The sequence below is a fragment of the Penaeus monodon genome, chromosome 42 (assembly GCF_015228065.2).
Source record: "Penaeus monodon isolate SGIC_2016 chromosome 42, NSTDA_Pmon_1, whole genome shotgun sequence".
NCBI lineage: Eukaryota > Metazoa > Arthropoda > Malacostraca > Decapoda > Penaeidae > Penaeus > Penaeus monodon.
Window position 1 is genome coordinate 14675167 of NC_051427.1, and position 20248 is coordinate 14695414.

The 20248-nt window shown below is 42.3% G+C and overlaps 2 protein-coding genes across 2 annotated transcripts in view; both read right to left on the reverse strand.

The window, feature by feature from the left end:
* LOC119598928 (zinc finger protein 91-like) overlaps positions 1–20248 on the reverse strand; it is a 40255-nt gene that overhangs the window by 14108 nt on the left and 5899 nt on the right.
* LOC119599168 lies at positions 1100–14693 on the reverse strand. The gene is made up of 7 exons (XM_037948922.1): positions 14660–14693; positions 14431–14583; positions 13964–13978; positions 13492–13649; positions 1930–1992; positions 1611–1822; positions 1100–1314 (listed from the first exon to the last, which is right to left on the reverse strand). Exons 1-7 carry the CDS (start codon positions 14691–14693, stop codon positions 1155–1157), a joined length of 795 nt encoding a protein of 264 aa, XP_037804850.1. The 3' UTR covers positions 1100–1154.

Below are 20248 nucleotides of genomic sequence, written 5' to 3' on the forward strand. Positions count from 1 at the left end.
GTGCTAGACATCAAGTCGAAGAGTAATATACTGTACTGTGGCAAAAGTGGTAAAAATGAGTTAATTAGGATAATTGGACAGAAGGGGATGAAGAGAAGGAAAAATGGGAGAAGACCATGCAAACTTATTCGAAGCGAGGGCTGAGGTCTAAGGCAGGGATGATTCCTCACATTGGGCCTCCGTCTCCATATCCTACCTCCCCCTCCCCCCACGACAACGAGCATGGGATTGGGGGGATGGGAACAGCTGTAGTGAGGTAGTGCCTGTAGTGGTTGTCCAGTAAACGTCGGGCAGAGGCATACATTGGTGCCCGCCAACCACATCTAAAACATTGGTTTGGAACTATTTGCTTACAGTCTGCCCAACGTGCACTGCCCGTTCGTCCGGCTGGGGCCGTAAGGTCTTACTTTTTAACCATTACGTCAGTTAAATTCTGCAAATCTGTTCCATTTACTAGAACTGTATATTTCTGCCTGTATAATATAATGTAAATCATCGATTACCAATTCCTTGCTCCTATACCCCCACACGACAACGGACATGGGATTAGGTGGGGGATCCTTTTATAGGAACTTATTGTTTGAGGAAAAATGAAACCAATTACTTTACTGCATACTGTTGAACTATATGCAATTTTATGCACAAGTGCTACAAATGTACAGTAGCAAATTTTCTTTAATTCGCATATTGTAGAAATGTCAAGAATTAAAGGCTTCCTTTAAGTTTAAAATCTTTCATTTAGATTTTGTTTTCACGATCCAGTGAAACTACAAAAGAAAAGTTATACAATTTATTTACCCACACTTCCATTTACACATTAAAATGGAATATGAAAGGAAGATCAAAGTACTCTAGGGGAAATTATTATATAGATTATACATATACATTAAAAAAACGGCAGCTACGTTGTGCAACATTGCATTTTTTAATAGAAAAAAGCGAGTAATCTTGAATTTTGTATAATACATTAAGCCTTTCCATCTGTTAAATTTTATATACATTGGTCACTCGTACAATGTAATGTTTTGCTATACCTATTTGAAACAAACTTCGTTGATAATAATCCCATTTTATTCTGCAGCAGGCGAATAAAATTAAATTGAAATGGTACTCCATTTTATTATATACAGAGATAACCCATCGACATAATTTAGCTATTTCAACATGTCACGGCAGCAGGTAGACAATCTCTGCAAGGCGGTCATAATGCACGTGGGTTGGTACGAAGCAAGGGGCCAGCCTTCCAACAAGAGTCTGTTGCATGTTTTCTTGGATCTCGCGAATCTAGGCATACAGTCACCCCCGCAGAGCATTCTGTAATGTACAACACTACTAAGATTTTGCTCATAGGATAAGAGAGCAAGGACAGCCTGTAAATGGTAGTTTCATAAAAAAAAATTAATTGGGTAAAAACTGCCGACACTGGTAAACAGAACTAATTAGCTCAAATAGTAGTCAAGATGAACCGTTGGGAAGCATGCAGACATTATGAATAATCAATCTTAATAATTTTGCAGCAGCTACGTTCCATTTAACCACAATTCACGGCAGCACTGCATCCGAGAAAAATTTGCCGATGACGATACCAAAGCATCTGCTTTAATACTAACCTAGCTTCCATTTCTTGATCGCTTTGAGCACTTTTCTTAAGCATCTCTGCCGTCTCCACCACCACCAATTGTTTGAATTCATTAAGAGTTATTCCCTCTGCATATTCATTGTAGTGATCATTCATGTGAATACTTCTAAACATCTCTTCCGTATCTACATCATGGCTTTGCATACAAGAACATCCATCGTCGTCTTTGCCATGGTCCATCATCTGCCAGTTAAGATAAAAGCCATGTCTGTCAATTTCTAAAAGGGAGAATCAAGTGTAATGAAACGGTATACTTCAACTACCACCACTTGCAAAAAAGTATCACATACCTCTTCATCTTTTATTTCCGGAGCACTGGGCTTGGCTAGGGCTGTTCCGAGGAGTGCACACAACTGCAAAGAAGGACCCTTTTCAGTACGTGAGCAAAATGAGCACACACACACGTCCAAGGTATCCTGAAACCTCACTTAAACAATGGCTCATTTATTTGGAAAATGAATGCAAAACATATGTAGCAGACCTTGTACACCATTGCAGACTGTCTTGAGAAAGCGTGAAACTGAAATGAAAACTAGGAACATTTAACATTAAACACAATGACCGATAGTGCCTGACATTGAAAGTTACTTCTAGACTGCGGCATGGCTACAGCTAAAACAAGCCTTTAAAAGGATCTAATAAAATAAAATAAAATTACTTCGGATACTCATGCTCACGGGGGTATACCCTCATGTAGTGAGCAGGCTTGTGCGTTGCTGCTCATAAGCCTACACTAGGGAGGGCCAACCCTGTTGGAAGGGCTTATCAGTGGCATCCGACTATAACCACACAGATACACCTAATCCAGTGGTATGGGGGCTAATCGGCTATCTATCTCTCAATAAAAAAAACCATGACTGCATAAACAGAGCAACAGGCTTCATTCCCCGGAAGCGAAAGAACCTTTGCTCCAGAGCGATCCTGATCGCCGCCATAACCAGTGCTTAAAAAAAAAATCTAGAATATAAGCGAAAGTCTGGCTTCAGTACAATAAAACTTTTTTAGTTGTACCTATTAGTTTTGTTCATGTCTAATCTTTCTTCATCACTTCATCACTGACTGCAGGCTGGAGCAATGATGAGGGTCACTCACTCACCCGGCGAGAAAGCAAACACCCATTTCAATAATTATGGAAGACGTTAATGCCAAAATGGGTAAAAAGACAGAGGAACCGTAGTGGGGAATCAAGGAATAGGCAATAGGTGTGAGGGGACAAAAGTTGATTTTATGGAGGCTCGATCACTGAGTATGAAAATATTCTTTGAAAAAAGACTAGGGCAGAAGTGGACATTGACGTCGCCATCTGACATCAAACACGAAATTGGCTTAATTGAAAATAAGCGCGATATAGTAGAAAGAAATGTGGAAAATATTAATAAAGTACATGTTAGCAGCACCCACAGAATGATCAGGCCAAATTAAATTACCTTACAAGGAAAAGGAACACTGCAGCCAACTTGATGACCAGAGCAACAATTTAACATCCAAAACATATATTCACTTTTTAGCGACGAAGATCTCAACATTGTTATTTTGGTCAAAGGAAGTTGCACTTGAAGTAGGCGGTAAAAAAGATCCAGCAAGCTCTCGGTAGAAACTAACAGTTTTTGCAAAAATGCGGCCGTCAAAACAGGAACAATAGAATTAGCCGAACAAAAAAAAAAAAAATTTACTATAAATAAAAAAAGATGTACTGAAATCCAATATTTTAAGTAAGTGATCTCAGGTACCTGCATGAAAAGAACTAAATGGGAGAAATCAAATGTAAGCAATAAAGAAGCCAAGCGGAAAAGTAACATATGAATTAAGTCAAGAGTAGCGAAAGACAACTCAAATGAACAGCCATGGATAGAAGCGAATGCAGTCACTGAGATATACCTACCATCAGAGGAAATTAAAAAAAAGCACTCAAAAGGCATGGCAAGAGGGAAAACACCAGGTGAAGACAAAATTAGTATAGACCTTATAATAGATGCAGAAATTGTAACCGTGAAACTAACCAATCTTTTTAACAAATGCCTTCAACGGAAAAACTCCGAAAGCCTGGAAAAGTGCAACAATTATTTTGATACATAAGGGGATAGAAAGGATCTATTAAAAAAAAGATACCGACCCACAAGCCTACTTTCAGTTACTTACAAAGTGTTCACAAAAGTCATCAAAACTCGCATCTCTAGGCTGGTTAGAATCCAGACTGTCAGAGAGCAGGCAGGCTTCTGTAGTGGATTCTCAATAAAAGACCTCATCCACACACCCAAATAAGAATAAATGAATACAAGAAACCCCTATGCATGGCATTCTTCGCTTACGAAAAGGAATTTGACTGTACAAATACCGGCAGTGCTAGAAGCTAATCGAAGACGGAGTAGGAGGTATATTGTAAAATATTGGAAGATATATATACGAAGATGAGACAGCAACCATTAAGCTCCACACGAAAACCGATAAAATACCAATTAAAACTGTTAGACAGGTCGATACCATCTCACCAAAACTAAACAGCTTGCCTTTTATATACACATTATACACACATTATACACAATGTGTGTGTGTGTGTGTATGTGTGTGTGTGTGTGTGTATGTGTGTGTGTGTGTGTATGTGTGTGTGTGTGTGTGTGTACACAAAGGTGGGATAGCAGCCATGAAGTTCCACACGGAAACTTATTAAATACCAATTAAAAAAGATGGGCGACATCTTCAAGGCAAGCTGTAAACGGCTTCCCTTGAGGAGAAATTAAGCTAGAATGGAACGGAAAGCTAATCAAAATAGGAGACGAATACCTAAATCTAAGATTTGCAGACGATATTGTTCTCTTCAGCGAATCTGCAAATGAAATGCAGTAACTAGTAAACGATCTGAATAGAGAAAGTCAGTCAGATTTAGGATAAACAAGAAAAGGACTAAAATCATATTCAACAATAGGAGTTCAATTCGAACAGATACATGTACAAGGCGACGCGCTAAAGGATAAGGATAAGTCCTATATGCGAAGCTTAGCTTCGCCCGGGCTATGCCATGAGTGGAGCCCGGCCTGTGTCGACTAATGCCGACTCGCTCACGTGTCAGTGAACATCGAGCAGCTGAAGAAAGACTCCTCTCTCCCTGCGGTGAATCGGTCCTTACTTGGACGATTCAGAGAGAAGGGGAGGACCGTACCGGCAAAGGCGGTCGACGGGGCGCAGCGGGTGGCGCCAAGCCGGATAATGCCAAGAGAGTCACCATGACCTCTCGGTCGTGAGGCTTTTGCATGGGCGGATTAAAGAGATGTACCGCGCCCGGTCCCATGCAATTTCGGCCTCGGCTCTTACGCGTTATCGGACGGTTCTGTTAATGGCTGCTGCTAGACAGAACACTAACTTCCCGTCCTGTGATAGGAAGTACCTGGATAAAAGTTAGCTTCTCTCCCTCACTATGATGAAATAGTCTCTGGTTGGCTGTTTCAGAGGGATGACGGAACTAAGTGAGAGAAGAGGGGTCCTGTACCTGTTCCAGTGAGGTGAAACAACCTTTAGGTGTTTCAAAGAAAAGAGGGATTCACTTTGAAAAAGGGTACAGGTCATCTGATGGATGGAGAGGAACTACCTGCAAAAAGTGAAAGAGCTCCCTTCCTTACTGAGAGAGGAGCAAAAGTGTTCCCAACAATGATATCCTGTAGGTGGAAGGGCATCCCCTCTGGTCTACTCCCAGAGGTTCACACCTACCCACGTGTTTGCCGTGCGTGGCAGCCTTGTGCGCTGGGAGACGGGAGTCCTGGAGGTTGAGCGATGCCGATGCCGTGCACGAGTACGCCCTGCAGCTAGCAACACGCCTCTTTGGTCCTATTCCGGCAAGACAGGCGGCCTGATCCAGGCCCGGTCAGGTCAATCGGCTGGTCTCCCTCGGGAGGCTAGGGTCAAGCAGTCATGCTGACGTTGGTACTCACTGGTCCGTGAGCACCGCTGCAACGGCTAATTGGCTGCATATATCCACTCATCACCCCTGTTGCTGTTAGACACTGGCTCTAACACTCCCCTTGTTGGACTCCGTGGTGGGTGGGGGCGTGAGTGGATGAAGCACTGTCCAATTACATGGAAAATCAAACAAAAAAACCCCACAGACAGATCCTAATGTTGACGACCCGTGCAAGGCCCAGACCACAGCAGCCACCCTGAAGCCATACGTGCCTCCGGGCGGCAAAAGAAAACCCCGAGCACAGGATGACACTCATGCCTGCTGCCAAGATGGTGGACAAGACAGAAAAACCATGTAAGAATATGTCTGTCCACCAGATTGTCCAACAGATGGAATCTCGTGCTGGCACCTCCAGGCCAGCACCCCGGCCAGGAAGGTCTCTTGAGCACCCATCAGACGACCCCACTGACCGAATCAGGAGCACCAGCCGAAACAGCTGGTGCGCCCACGAGCAAGCCCCAAAACCGAAAGGGCGGACCGAAAAGGCCGAGGCCGGAGACCGACTCTGAGGGAGAGTCTGGACCACCAAGGCGTTTCCCGCAGTTCAAGGTACCTGTTAAACCCGAAGGCTTCGACAATGCCTACCAAATGGGTCAGGGCATTGGAGAGCCAACGCAAAATCCGGTTGTCAATCCGTGTTACGCGAGATCAGGGCATGATCATGCCCAAAGATCAAGCCACCCTTTGTTTCCTGCAGGAAACAAAGGAGCTAAAAGATGGGTGGAAAGAGCTCGCAACTGAATCCCGAGGAAAAGAGGGTCAAGATGGTGCTACTTGGCTTCTCAGTCTCGTATGATGTGGTGATCGCATCACACCCACAGGTAGTGGAGGCTTCCCGATTGTCAAAGGGGAAGACTCCAACCAGGCAAGTCCTGGCGACCATGAAAGGTACCCCAACCTCTACCCTTGATCTGGGTAACTGGGGTACCTACAACCTTCGAATGTACGTGCCTGATCCACTGCGGTGTTTCAAGTGCCAGAAGTATGGACACCACCAGGCTAGCTGCATAACCAAGCCTAAATGCGCTGTCTGTAGCAAGGCACACAACACCGAGGTGTGCATTAACGCCCACAAAGAGGAAAAGGACACAACAGCCTAACTGTGCCAAGAGGCATCATGCCTGGAGCCTGGCTTGCTCTGTCAGGAAAGAGGCGGCCCTCAAGCGGCAAGAGGTTGCTAAGAAGCGACCAGACTTTGTTCCCGCCCCCAGGCACCGATGACTGAGGGAAGAACAAACGAAAAGGCCTCCCGACCTCCTAAGAGGAAGGAAGCTGCCCCCCAGCCGAAACCGGAGATCTCCGACAAACAGGAGTTCCCCAAAATAAAACAAGTGCAGAAGAACCACGGGAAGAAAGGTTCTAACAGCACCACAATGTCCTCCCCAGAAGCAGAAGACCTCTTTGATGAAGGGGACATGTCGATCCTGCAATGCCACATAGTCAATACATATAATCATTAATTTTTGACAAAAGATAAATAAAAATATAATTAATTAAATATAATTACAGTACATTCATGTGTTTACATTTATTTGTGATTAATGAGTCAAATATTTGTATCTATTTTTTTGTTACCAAATCCCCAAGTATTACTTAAAACTTTACAATAGGTATCTAAGAGACTCGGCCCTAACACCCCTTAATTAAAGGGCTGATAAAAGGCCTTAAACTCCAAGCCAAAACAGGCACTGTGTCCACCCAATATGGAAATGGTATTAATAGTGAGACATTAATTTTAAAAAGTTAAAAACATTTTCTAGTTCTTACCATACATTGGTGCGAAATACTATATTTACACATTTTATTTATTTATGATGTTGCCATTCATATCTGCAAAGCACAAATGAAACTTTCTGGAGCAAAGAGCAAGGGGGAGGAGATATTCACCAACTATGAGATGTTTCAGTCTAGGGTTATATTTCAAAAGCCTTAGGGCATATAGATTCCTTTCTAAAAATTTTGCCCTCCCAACCCCCAGGATGCTTCGACTATGGCTCGAAAATGTTATATTTAGTGTTGGCTGGAATGAATCTATATTTAAATTACTTGAGAAAAAGACTCAATGCAAGTCGACATCAGAAAAATTATGTAGCATTGTTTTTGATGCAATTTCCATAAGATCAGGGATCCATTACTGTACAATGACAGACAAAATTCATGGATGTGAAAATTTGGGAAAGTATGGTCAATCTAGCAGACCAGCTCAATTTGCTATGGTGTTTATGGCAAAAGGACTGTTCAAAATGGAAGCAGACTTTGGGATATTTTCTGTTTGAAAAGTCTGTTCCAACAGATACCATCAAAATGATGGTAATTGATTGTATTAAAAAATTAAAAGGAAACCGGTCTATATCCCAACTTTGTGACCAAGATCCTTCAAATGTTAGCGCATTCAAAAAGATGGGAATAACAACAGTTGACAACCCATATTTAATAGAAAATGAAGAAAAAGTTTCTTTTATGATGCCCCTCATTTGCTGGAGAGTATACGCAATAATTTGCTTAAATGTGATTTCAAGGTTGATATGAGAAAATCAGCTAGCAATACAAAGGAATTTTATGAAATAGATAGAAATATGGGTATGACTTGCACCAAAGGTGAGCGATATTCATATTCATCTTAATAGTTTTCAGAAAATGCGTGTACAATATGCAAATCAAATATTTAGCAGAACTGTTGCTATTCACACCCATGCCACTCTTGGAGTTCTGCCAACTGAAGCAGCTGCAACGGCAAAATTTATTTATAAAATGGATGAACTATGACATTTTCAACAGTTCACAGGAGAAAATACTATAGGAAATCAAAATTTGCAATATCAAACGATATAGATTTTCAACAATTAACCGATATGAGTGGATAAAGCAGTGGACTATTGAAGGTTGCAGACAAAGAATTCCAAGTGTTGCTGGCTGGTTATTGAATATTCAGTCTTGAAAATTGTGGAAAGATATACAAATCAAATTTAAAATAGATCATCTTTTAACCAGGAAATTAAATCAAGACCGTTTAGAATTTTTTTTTTTTTTTTTTTTTGGTTGTGTTAGAAATGTTTTTGGGAATAATGATTCCCCCGACACAATCTTTTATTTCTGCTGTAAAGAACATAACAGCCAATCATTTAATTCAACAGTCATCCAATGGAAATTGTGTAGAAGATACAACACCAATGTTATCACATATTAATCTTTCCAATTTGAAGAAGACATTCATAAAAGAAGTCAGTATTTCAAGTTATTCTCTTGATTATATAATTGAGAGATTCTGCAGAGGAAGAGGCTAGTATCTCAAGTAGCCTAGAACATTTGCAAACCCTTCATTTACCATCACATTCTACTAATGTAGCAACATATTTTTCTTCATTTGATCCTTATGATGCCGCAACTACTTCCACATTTGAAATGTCACCCATGCCGTATCCCGATTTAACTGAAAATGCTGCTGCATATATTGCTGGATACATATGCCATAAAGTAATAAAAAGCCATAATTGTGACAATTGCAGACAGCAGATAATTCAATCTCCTAAAGATAATTCAGATAACACTGATATTTTTCAATGCCAAAGCTCTTGATGAATATAAATATTTAACTTTTCCTAAACTTGAAATTATTGATACAGTAACATTCCGAAAAAAACATACATATAATCATTAATTTTTGACAAAAGATAAATAAAAATATAATTTAGCAATATTAAACAAAATTCAATTTGGTTTTAATCTTTATAGTGGAGTACAAGACAAATTCATAAATATTTTCCTCACCATGAGAATTCAGCATCACATTAAAATATTTAACAGAAACTTACGAAAAAGAGAGCATAGACAGCAGTCATTTACCTACAAAGAAAAACGGAAAACTTAAAAAAACATGCTAGTGATGAATTACCTTTTGATCTGTTTTGTTTCTTTGTTTCCTTTTCCTTTGTTTCCATTTTTAAAATAGCATTATTTTGTTTTTTTTTTGTTTGTGTTTTCTGTTTCATGTTTACGTGAAATATAACAATGTCTGTGTTCGTTTTTATGTATATACCTTGTTTCTGCATGGTTTTATTTTCTGAACATTTTTTTTTCTAATGTACATTATTGGACAGCATGCTCTTCATTATTTGTTTTATCATTGTTTTTTGTCTTGTCCTTGCATGATTCTAAATTATTTGTTTATATATATTTGTAACTGATTTTGCATGTGTTTTTATGGCATATGCATGTCATGTTTATATGTCAATCATAGGTACAGCATTTTTATTATAATAAAAGCAATCCATACCATTGACTTACTATCCAAACTGATGCACAGGCATTTTATACAATACTGTTTTAGGATATTTATATTCTCATTAAATAAGGTATTACACTGGTAATATATAAAATAATATTTTTTTGTAGCCAGGTTTCTCTCTCTCTCTCTATTCACCGAGTTATTAATACACTAAGAATAGTGATACCATGGTTTGGGAATATTATCAAAACTAATATTACATATAAAGTTCAATTATTGAGGAAAAAAATTATTGAGGAAAAAAAAAAAAAAAATCATACAGTTTTATCTATGAAGCTTGTGAAAAATAGAAATCAAAATCGAACACGTAATATCATTGCTGCTATAATGGCGTCTCATGTATCATTTGATTACGGATATAGGTCTGGCAGAAGAACTCATGACGTCATGGCTACTCTAATGACGTCACATGTACTATTGGACTATGCCAATAGATGGCGTTATTCTGGTGACATCTGGCAACAAAGTGCGAACACCGATTTCTATTAATTTCATACGGTCTTACCTATCTTTCGTATAATATCTTTGCCTGAAGTTGTCGTTGATTATAACGGCATAAAGGGCGTCGCCCTCGCGGATCAGCTAGCGCAGTCATATCCATCAACAAAAAAGAGGTAAATGGTACTAGAAAATTTTCTTCTATTGGATATGACTACGACCAACGCGCTGGCTATCCACCGGGCCCTCAGCGGAAAACTAACAGTACGAGTTCCACAAGGAACTCGTTCGAGGATTGCTGCAGCAAGGTAAAGCATCTGACCTTTTGTTTTTTCTTTATTCTGATATAGAAATGTTATTTTCAATGTTTTACATGTCCTTTTTTGAGAATCTTTTACAATGTCTTTTTTTCTTGCATTTTTACAGGCAGTCCCCGTGGCTCCCTCCGGAAGTTCCCCAGCAGGCACACATGGCAGCTGACACACCGCATCGTCGGTGGCGTCGGTGTGTGCTCTGCTGGAGGAACCACCGGCGCAGGAGGGAGACCAGGGTGATGTGCAGCGGCACCTCGCTTTGTCCAACACCTTGCTTTCAGGCCTTTCATGCCTGAAGCCGGTTGATTGGGCAGCCAATCATGTACATAGTGTAAATAGAGTAATATGTATATAGTTTATGTATTTATTTATTGAAAATGGAAAAACACCGTGCTTTCAGGCATTTCATGCCAAGAGAGAGAGAATGTGTGTGTATGTGTGTACGTGTGTACGTTTCTGCATGTGCGTGTGTGTGTGTGTGCGTGTGTACGTTTCTGCATGTGTGTGTGTGTGTGTACGTTTCTGCATGTGCGTGTGCGTGTGTGTACGTTTCTGCATGTGCGTGTGCGTGTGTGTGTGTGTGTGTACGTTTCTGCATGTGCGTGTGTGTGTGTGTACGTGTGTACGTTTCTGCATGTGTGTGTGTGTGTGTGTACGTGCGTACGTTTCTACATGTGCGTGTGTGTGTGTGTGTGTGTACGTTTCTGCATGTGCATGTGCGTGTGTACGTTTCTGCATGTGCGTGTGTGTACGTGATTTTATAGATCTTTTGGGGACAATGATTGCCAGTAGAGTAGTTCAGCCATAGTTACCTTCCCCAACCTCACGTGACTTTCTCACGTGACTTGACATGGGCGAATCTGATTGGCTAATGCCTCTGAAAAATCGCAATAAAAGGCGACCCAGAGGGGAAGGTAATCACTTGGATGGAAGAATTTGCCTTTGACAATGTCAAGACAACTCTCTCTAGCGCCGCGGCCGCAAGCCAAGGATTTCCCCTGCTGTTCGGGATCTCTCGTTCAGCGACGTTGATGACCCCCAACCATCGACGTCGGGAATCCAACGCTTGCGGAATGCCCCAGATCCTTTCTGTTTCTGTATTCCACAGACGAAGAGGATTATACACGTCTTAAATTGGCTAGGACTAGCAATCTCTGGTAAAGTTTTTTTTTTTTTTTTTACTTTGTTTCTGCATACCAAGACTATTTCCAGAGAACACGTTTACCTATTTTTTTACAGAAGTTTGAAATCTCCACTCGATTTGACGGTGACGACTCTGATTGGGAGGGATCCGAGTTCGATACAGAAGAGTCGGGTGTGGACGACGACTCAGAGGAAGATTTCGAGTATGTCCCGCTGGTGGATACCTCTTTGGACTCCGACGAGCCCCTCGCAGAGTACGTCCGACGACATTGGGAGCGTAATGCTCCGGGAACTCCCTCTTTTTGTTGGGAGAAGAGGGAGAATTTCGTCAGGCGTCACTGCTTCGAGGGGACACCGGGTGTGAAGCACCCCTTTTGAAGACTCGTCGACCCCATTAGAAATATTCACCAGTGTTTTCCCGAGTTGTTTTCAGACCATCGTGGGACGAGACGAATCGGTAAGTAAAAACAATATATCTGTATATTCTGACTTGAAAATCGTAATTTTCTACGTCTTTTTGAAACCCCCCCTGATTTTACAATGTATTTTTTCTTCCAACCACGGGTATGTTCGACAGAACCCGTGCCCCCTTCATCCCAATATGAAGGGGTGGGAGGACACAGCGGTGCGGGAAGTCCGCTCCTATGTCGGCTTACGTTTCCTGATGGGCCTTCAGTCGAAGAGGGACCAAGGGAATGGTGGTCGACGCCCCGTTGATGTCCTCATCGGTGTTCCCCCAAGACGGATGACCAGGACCGCTACGTTTGCTCTGACCTCCGCGTTTCCACTTCGCTGATAACAAAGGGGGAGCATCCCGCGGAGGACAGGCTTTGGAAGCTGCGCCCTGTGTTGACGTCTTGGAAACGACGTATCGATCCGCCTTCGTCCCAACAAGACCGTGACCGCCCGACGAGAGCTTGTGGGCCTTCAAGGGGCGTCACTACGCCCTCCAGTACAATCCGAGCAAGAGGGCTCGGAGAGGGCTGAAGGTTCACAAGCAGGGTATATGGCGGCCTTTCCCAGATCTACATGGGGCAGGACCCGCGGCGTATTTCCATCCAGCATGAAGGCCGTCACCGACCTGCTGGAGAAGGCAGATCTATTCGACAAGGGGTACCAGTTATACACCGACAACTGGTACACCTCCCCACTCTTCCATTACCTGCAGGCCCGGAAGACCACGCTGTTGGACAGTACGTCTGAACCGGCGTGGCATGCCCTCGGACCTGCAAGCAGTCGGGAACAAATCGACTTCCTTTCCAGCAAGAACGGAATGATCTGCCTTCATGGGTGGACAAGCGTCCTGTTCGAAAGCTTTCTACCGCCCACAAACCCGCAAGGTCGTTACCCTGCCTCCCAACCGCCGAGGGGGGGAGAAGTCGAAGCCTGAAGTTGTCGTTGCCTACAAACGGCATGAAGGGCGTCGACCTCTCGGATCACTGGCGCAGTCATATCCAACGACGAGGGGACCGTCAAATGGTACAAGATTTTCTTTTACCTGTTTTGGGTATACCACGACCAACGCGCTGGCTATCCACCGGGCCCTCGGCGGGAAAACTTACACAGTTTGAGTTCCGAAAGGAACTCGTTCGGGATTGCTGCAGCAAGGTAAGCATCTGACCTTTTGGTTTTTTTTTTATTCTGATTAGAAAGGTTATTTTCAATGTTTTTACATGTCCCTTTTTGTCTTTCCAGTCTTTTTTTTCTTGCATCTACTTACAGGCGGTCCCCGTGGCTCCTTCCTCAGGCTCGCCACGGAGGAGGTTCCCCAGCAGGGACACTTGCCCCGTTGACCCCCGGCGCATCGTCGGTGGCGTCGGGATGTGCTCTGCTGGAGGAACCACCGGCCAGGGGGGAGACCAGGGGGATGTGCAGTTGCTGCGGCACCTCACTATGCCCAAAACCATGTTTTCAGGCGTTTCATGCCTGAAGCATGTGGATTGGGCTGTACATAGTGTAATATAGTAAATTATCTACATAGAACTATGTATTTATTTATTGAAAATGAAAACACCGTGCTTTCAGGCTTTCATGCCTGAAGATAATTTGAAAATGACAAACTTTGATATTATTTTTTGTTTAAATAATGTATATATATATACTACAAAAGACTATTTATGCATTTGTATATGAAATTGACAAAAAAAAAATGGAAGTTTTACGCTATGTTTCGATCTCACGCACAGACAAACCATTGACTTTACACCCTAAAATTTGTGATATACACGTAAATTGGACTTTATAGTATGAAGCAATAAAATCGTTCATAGGACATATGAAAAAGTACAGTGAGTCTACAAACTTTTTTCATGTTTCTTGATACAAAAACTTTCGTTGCGGTTACTCGCAACCAAACCCTAGGAGCGCGCTGAAACTTCGCGTGCGTGATGAGACGGCCCGTGCGCGACGAGCGCGCGCTCCCGTCATGACGAGAGTTGCCCGCTTCTATTTCCCGTCAAGTTAGGTTTCAACATTGTTCCGACCCGTCGGTAAGGGGCTGGTTTTAACATCACTAGTTGCGACCACCAATCCCGCAAAATACCTCCACAGAAAAGAAGAATATTTTGCTAACATTCTTCAAACTCACCGTCGCACTATCGTATGTCCTCCCCCCGCCATCAAAAAGTTTACAGGATTTTTTTTTTACACTAGTACTCACCGAACAGACGTCGCGTCGGGGAAGTCAGACAGAAAATGTAACCCTGTATAGCTACATCATTACTTCTGAAGAGGAATGCAGAACTGTGCGCGGATGGAGCGAGGTGGTAGAAGTCAGAATGGAAGAGTGGATAACCGACGAGGGGAACAGTATCTGGATACGATTTCAGCGTACAATATTACAATCTCAAATTCTTGTCCTTCAAGCTTGAGGAAGATACATACCCTACCTTCGTTGTTAAAGAACACACGTGTGGAATTCATGTCGTATGCCCTGACGAAGCAATAAAAGCGAAAAGGCCTTCGGCATATTCGTGCGTTTTCTTGTACTTCCCTTCGTTGTTCTACTCGCGATACCCTACCTTGCAAATGCCAGAGGGAAGAAGTACAACTTTAACCCCTCCGGGGACAGTGTCATAAGATCCCTTGCCACTGGAAAACTACTAGCAGCTGGAAAATGCAAGACTGATGAGAGAAGTTAATACCCAGGACAAATGTGCACAATACATCAGGTATGATGTGCAAAAACTCCCAACCAGCTGGGAAACACTGGGAGAATAATCTGTCACATATGTCTACTGTCTGCAAAAGTCGTTTGTGTGCCGTGAAAATACCACAAGAAATGACTGCTTCATCTGCTGCTTAAAAATGAACATGCATGGGTGGGTGCTTCATGCACAAGGTGATGTGAAGCAATGGTGTGGTAGCTTAGATAGTGTTAAGTGCTTGCATGCCTTCTCGCTTGCAGCTGCCACCACTAGGTAGTGCGATAAAAGGAGCAGCTCTGCATAAAGCTTTTGCAGTGCCTCCTCGTGGCCACCCATGGGTAACTGGGCACCTTATGGTCACAGGCTAAACTGCCGGGGATCTCGGAGTAGGAGAAGGCCCCAGAGGTACGGAGATATGGCCCACCGGCGTGTGGACAACCTGGCTCCGTACCAACTCCTGCCCCCTAGCCACCCTGGGGTAATTGGGCAGGTTGGGGGAGGTGGGCCTTGCCAGCCCTCCCCCCAGATAACTCTCCGGCAACGTCACTAATAAATGGATATGCTGGGGGGAGGGGTGCTGTCCCTCCCACACAACAAGGCATGATGAGTGTTTGAACAATAACAGTAATAGAGTTTGCAACTACATTCCAATTACAGATTGGCAACTACAAAAAAAAATTCACACCCTTCGTGAAATTTTTCCACAAACCAATTCACCAAGATACCCAAAAACACAACGAACCAGCTATGATCAATCAAAATATCGAAAACAAGAGGACTTGGTAGACTGCTGGTCACAGAACATTCCAGTCAACAACAAATTGCTTGGCCAAGAAGCGATGCCTACTCAGAAGCAGGAATGCGGAGAGGAAGTATCACTCACAGAAGATTCACTCCCCCCCTCCCTCCAAACCCTGTCCGACCTCCTCTCCCCTGCCCATGACTAGCCCTCCTACCAACCCTTCACTCTCCCTCTGTGAGAACGTCTTGTACCTTTACCCAGCAAAACCATGAACAGTAGAAAAGAATGAATTAGTATAAGACACCGCTCTCATCTTACGTTGCCGGGGTAAGCGACAGGCAAACAGGATGCGTATAGTCGAATCTGGGATAGAGGAACACTCTGCAGTCGACGTATTACCGTTTAACGCCGGGATAAACGGATCACCTACTGATAATTACGCCGAATTTAGGTGGTCGGCAGCCCAAAAGTGTTATGTAGACCTTTCAAGAGTGGTGGTAGAAATTAAGGGGGCCCTGAGAAAGTAGGATGGAATGCCGTTGGGTAATGATCATGCAGAATTATGTAATTGTGCTATGCACTCTATCAAGTCCGTATCTGTACTTTACGGACAGCAGGTAGAACAAAATCCTATATAATTTCTCATCCTTCGTACGTTTAGTAACAAGCATGTCCTCTCTGAAAGAAATTCTAAGGAGAAATGCATTATTCCGAGCTTCCTCATATACTTCGAAACTTTGCAGACCGTTATTTCGCAGGTGTCAACGCACGCGAGAGAAAAATTTATTAAAAGGAAGTAAAAGCTCATGGATCCTAGGTGCACAAGTAGCCTGTTATCAAAGTGGGGAAGATATTGTGCTTTTCACAACAGAAAAAGCATACACCACAAAGATAAGTTCCTTCACTACTGAAGTTTTGTCCTTTGGCAAGTCATTTCTAAGTTATAGTTATAGTCTGTTCATACCTCAATGATTCATCTTTACATTGCTAAGATGAATGGCTTTTACAGGTTAATATTTCAGTGTTGTTGGTATGATTTACACAAATGTGATGCTATGTAACTTCATTCTAGGATATCTTTTATACACAAAACCTTAAAGTCTCTTCTCTATATTTTCAGTCTACAACCTTGGTAAGTACTTTCCGAGTTCAGTTATGACGTCTGCATCTGTGTCTCAATACTATAATTAAATTTTGTTGGTTATTGCTTTCACTGATAAACCTTGACTAAACAAAAGTTTAAGTGCAAATACGCTGATGCACGTGTCTATTGATGCTTGCAGAACCTTTGAGTAATTGCATCGTTTTTCTACATTTTAGTGAAGTCAGAAAGTATGGTCCCGAAAATTTATGTTGTGCCAAACATTAACGAATCCAGTTCCACAGTTCAAGAGCGAGTATACCGTCAATTTTGGTTGGAGACTTGTATGGAATGTCTTGTCTGTAATTTGCAGTTGCGATTAGTCTTTTGGAATAGGACTGTTACAGATCAAGGAAACACAGGCGAGGTATGCCTTTTCTTGACTGAGAGCAGAGGCACAACCTGCTAAGAAAAGAAGGATACCAGCGAGCAGGATACCATTGGCATACGTACTCTGAGCCCTTGTGGAAGCGAGGAAGGAAATGGTACTGCTTGACGAGGGTTCACCAAAAAAGACCTAAAATAGAACTCAATCATTTACCAAGACCAATTCCATTATGCACAGCCCACGGAGTTTTATCTTTTCCTGGCTCTGATGCTTCTTACTCCATATGTAAAGAAAAATGAGCTGCCCTTATACTGGTCGAAATATCCTTTGATACACACCACCACTTTCGGCCACATGTCGTACAGGCGTTTTATTTTGTTTTGTTACTGCATAACCTTCACTTTGTAGACAACAGCACACAGATTCTGATCGACTGAAAAAGATTAGACCGGTACTTTCGATGATAACAGACAAGTACAGAACCACTTTTTATCCATTTCAAAATGTAGTGATAGATGAGAGCCTCATGTTATGGAGAAAAAAAGTGTTACAACCAAGTACTTTAATTGCATTAAACAATCGAATTGGTGATCGAGACACCGTTATGCATACGTCAAAACACTAAGTGCATGGTTTGCAAATTTTCAGAAGGGAATATCCCCACGGCCACATGGCCAGTGGGAGCAAAACTGACCTAGAGTTACCTGAATTTGACCTGGTCTCGCATTACAAACGTTCTAAGGCAAGTCCTCAGTAGGCAGCACAGAACTTCTGAAAGGGGCACAAGTTGAAGGTATGAAAAAACCTAGTGATATTCGTAATTAATAAGGGTTCTGGGGAGGCACTCCAAGCAGGGCTGTCCAATAATACCTGCTATTTCAGTACCCTGTGATGTAGCAATAAACCAGTAATGTCTATAGATATCAGAAAAAACAGGTTAATTCTTCATTACATCATACACCAATGCAGTGGCATGTTACTGAGAGCTATCCACCCTCCAGAGACGAGGTCCCAAAATCAGGCTATCATGCAAACCGAAAATTCCAAACCTAACATTTCCTCCCCTGTACCCCACCACGTTTATTAACAACATGCCAAATTACAGAAAACGTGACATTAAGAACTGGCTGTGTGAGGGTATATTGGACAGTGAGCAGTGACATGCAATGGATATTTTCATTTCACGGTAAATATGTTACCGTTTATTAATCTTTCTTATGCACGGTGTCCATTTCCCTCTATCCTTGTGCGTCGTTCTCGGTAACAGTGACTTCAGGAAACTTTATAGTTCTTGGCATTAATATTGATGTCACATGCAAATTTGACAAATCTGGACAATGAAGCCAAAAATTGTTTTTTCTGAATGGGATTGCTATATGCTTGCACAAGTAAGCTTTCAAAGAAAAGTCAATAATGACAACCAGTCTCATGCAATAGGTAACCATGAATCTTTTCTCATGAAAGCTCTGCCCATGGAGCCAAGTCCATTCCTTAAATGTGTGGTATATTCTATTTGATTAAATTGATTTGATTAGAGTGGTCTTTGCATAAGCGATCGCGACGATATTTTGGCATCTACGAATTCCTCTCACTCTACTACCCAACTATATAGATATTCTGAAGATATCCCACAAGACCCACAATCCTGGCCCCGATAGTAGGAGAGGGCATGAGTAATTTCATATTTTACCCGTGGTAAAATTTTGAATTAACAATTTATCAATATATTGCAAAATGAAACCCCCAAACCATGTGGGACTTCTGCCCCCAACCTCCATCCTGGATAACATGTGTATGGTATGATAGAGAGTGGGACAGACCGACAGGGTGTGCTCCACTACCTTGCCATACATACAGGGAGAACCATCTTCCATTATGGGGATTGATAGCGGTAGCCCCAAGTTGCTATCGATTACAAAAATACAGGGGGTGGCGTTTTAAGCATTCTGTGGTAAATGTTCTTGTATGGGTAGTAGAGGGCGAGTAGAATCCATTTGTCATCCTTTTCGTCGTGATCGGTCATGCAAAGGTATTCTGAATATATCCCAAATTCTATTATATTTTTTTTAATATTTGGTTTACAACTATACACATGCATGAGCAGCCATCTAACACCAAATTTTGACGACCTGTTGTCTGTGTTCATCGATAGTTCTAATAGTTCCAAAAGTGCAGTTTTTTGGCAGTGCTACTTGTGTTTTCCGAATTCTTTACGGACATGCCGGTGAAAACCAACTCAACGATAAAGTTATGCTCTCAGGGATAACACTAAATTCAGTGAAATACAATAATCGTGTTCCAGTTGCAGAACTTCGTCAGAAGGTTTTTTCGCATCCCAGCCACCCTCACTTCAACCAGAAAGGGTTTTCATATTAAAGTGTGCGATTGAGGGGTTGTTTGGGGAAGAGCCCTCAATATAGAAAATCCTGCAACCACAAGGGGTCCGAGGGCACAGCACAATATTTTATCAGATTTTTTTCTCGTGTGGGTGAGAAAAAATGTTGAATACTTCCGTCACATTCACAGCCAACAACCTATGTGATAAATCTTGATAGCAGGTAGGGCATGAAGTATTACCAGAATTTTTTTTCAAACTACAGACATCCCCACCATCTTCACAAGGCTAAAAGGAATCAAACCCCTTTCGGTAAATTCATGGGGATAAGAATAAAGGGTTCACCGGGCCCAAACCCAAATGCCGAGTGACTCCAAATCGTTCAGACGAAAAAAAAATGAAGACCCCATTACGTAACTGCAGGATCTTGACTAGCCAACCGGAAAAAGACCAACCAACACGAACCCATTGCTCCCTGGACAGGTACACAAGACTAACCTTTCCAGAGGGCAGTCTACAAAAAAAAAAGCAGGTGGAGAGGGAGGTCAACCAGCTGCCACCCCTCCAAGAGGAAGGCTGCTAGACATGGCACAGAGGAATGGAGATCGCTATATCTACATACAACAGTTTGAAGAAAACTACGTGGCCCTGATGGTTTATGGCACTTTTGCGGGGATTTCTCTCCCACAAAACAAAGACGGGAAAATTTCCAAAACCCCAAAAAAGCAAAAGGGAATTAAACCTGGTTTCCCCAAAGAGTACCAACTTTAGAGACAAGCGATTAA

Bases quoted from the DNA above. Each gene is read 5' to 3' on its own strand.
- LOC119599168 (XM_037948922.1), bottom strand. From the start codon at position 14,693: ATGAATTCCACACGTGTGTTCTTTAACAACGAAG. The intron at 1,993-13,491 runs GTAAGTAGATGC...CCTTCTTTGCAG, and splicing joins AGGAGCCACGGGGACCGCCT to TTGTGTGCACTCCTCGGAAC. The intron at 1,315-1,610 runs GTTAGTATTAAA...TGTACATTACAG, and splicing joins GATCAAGAAATGGAAGCTAG to AATGCTCTGCGGGGGTGACT.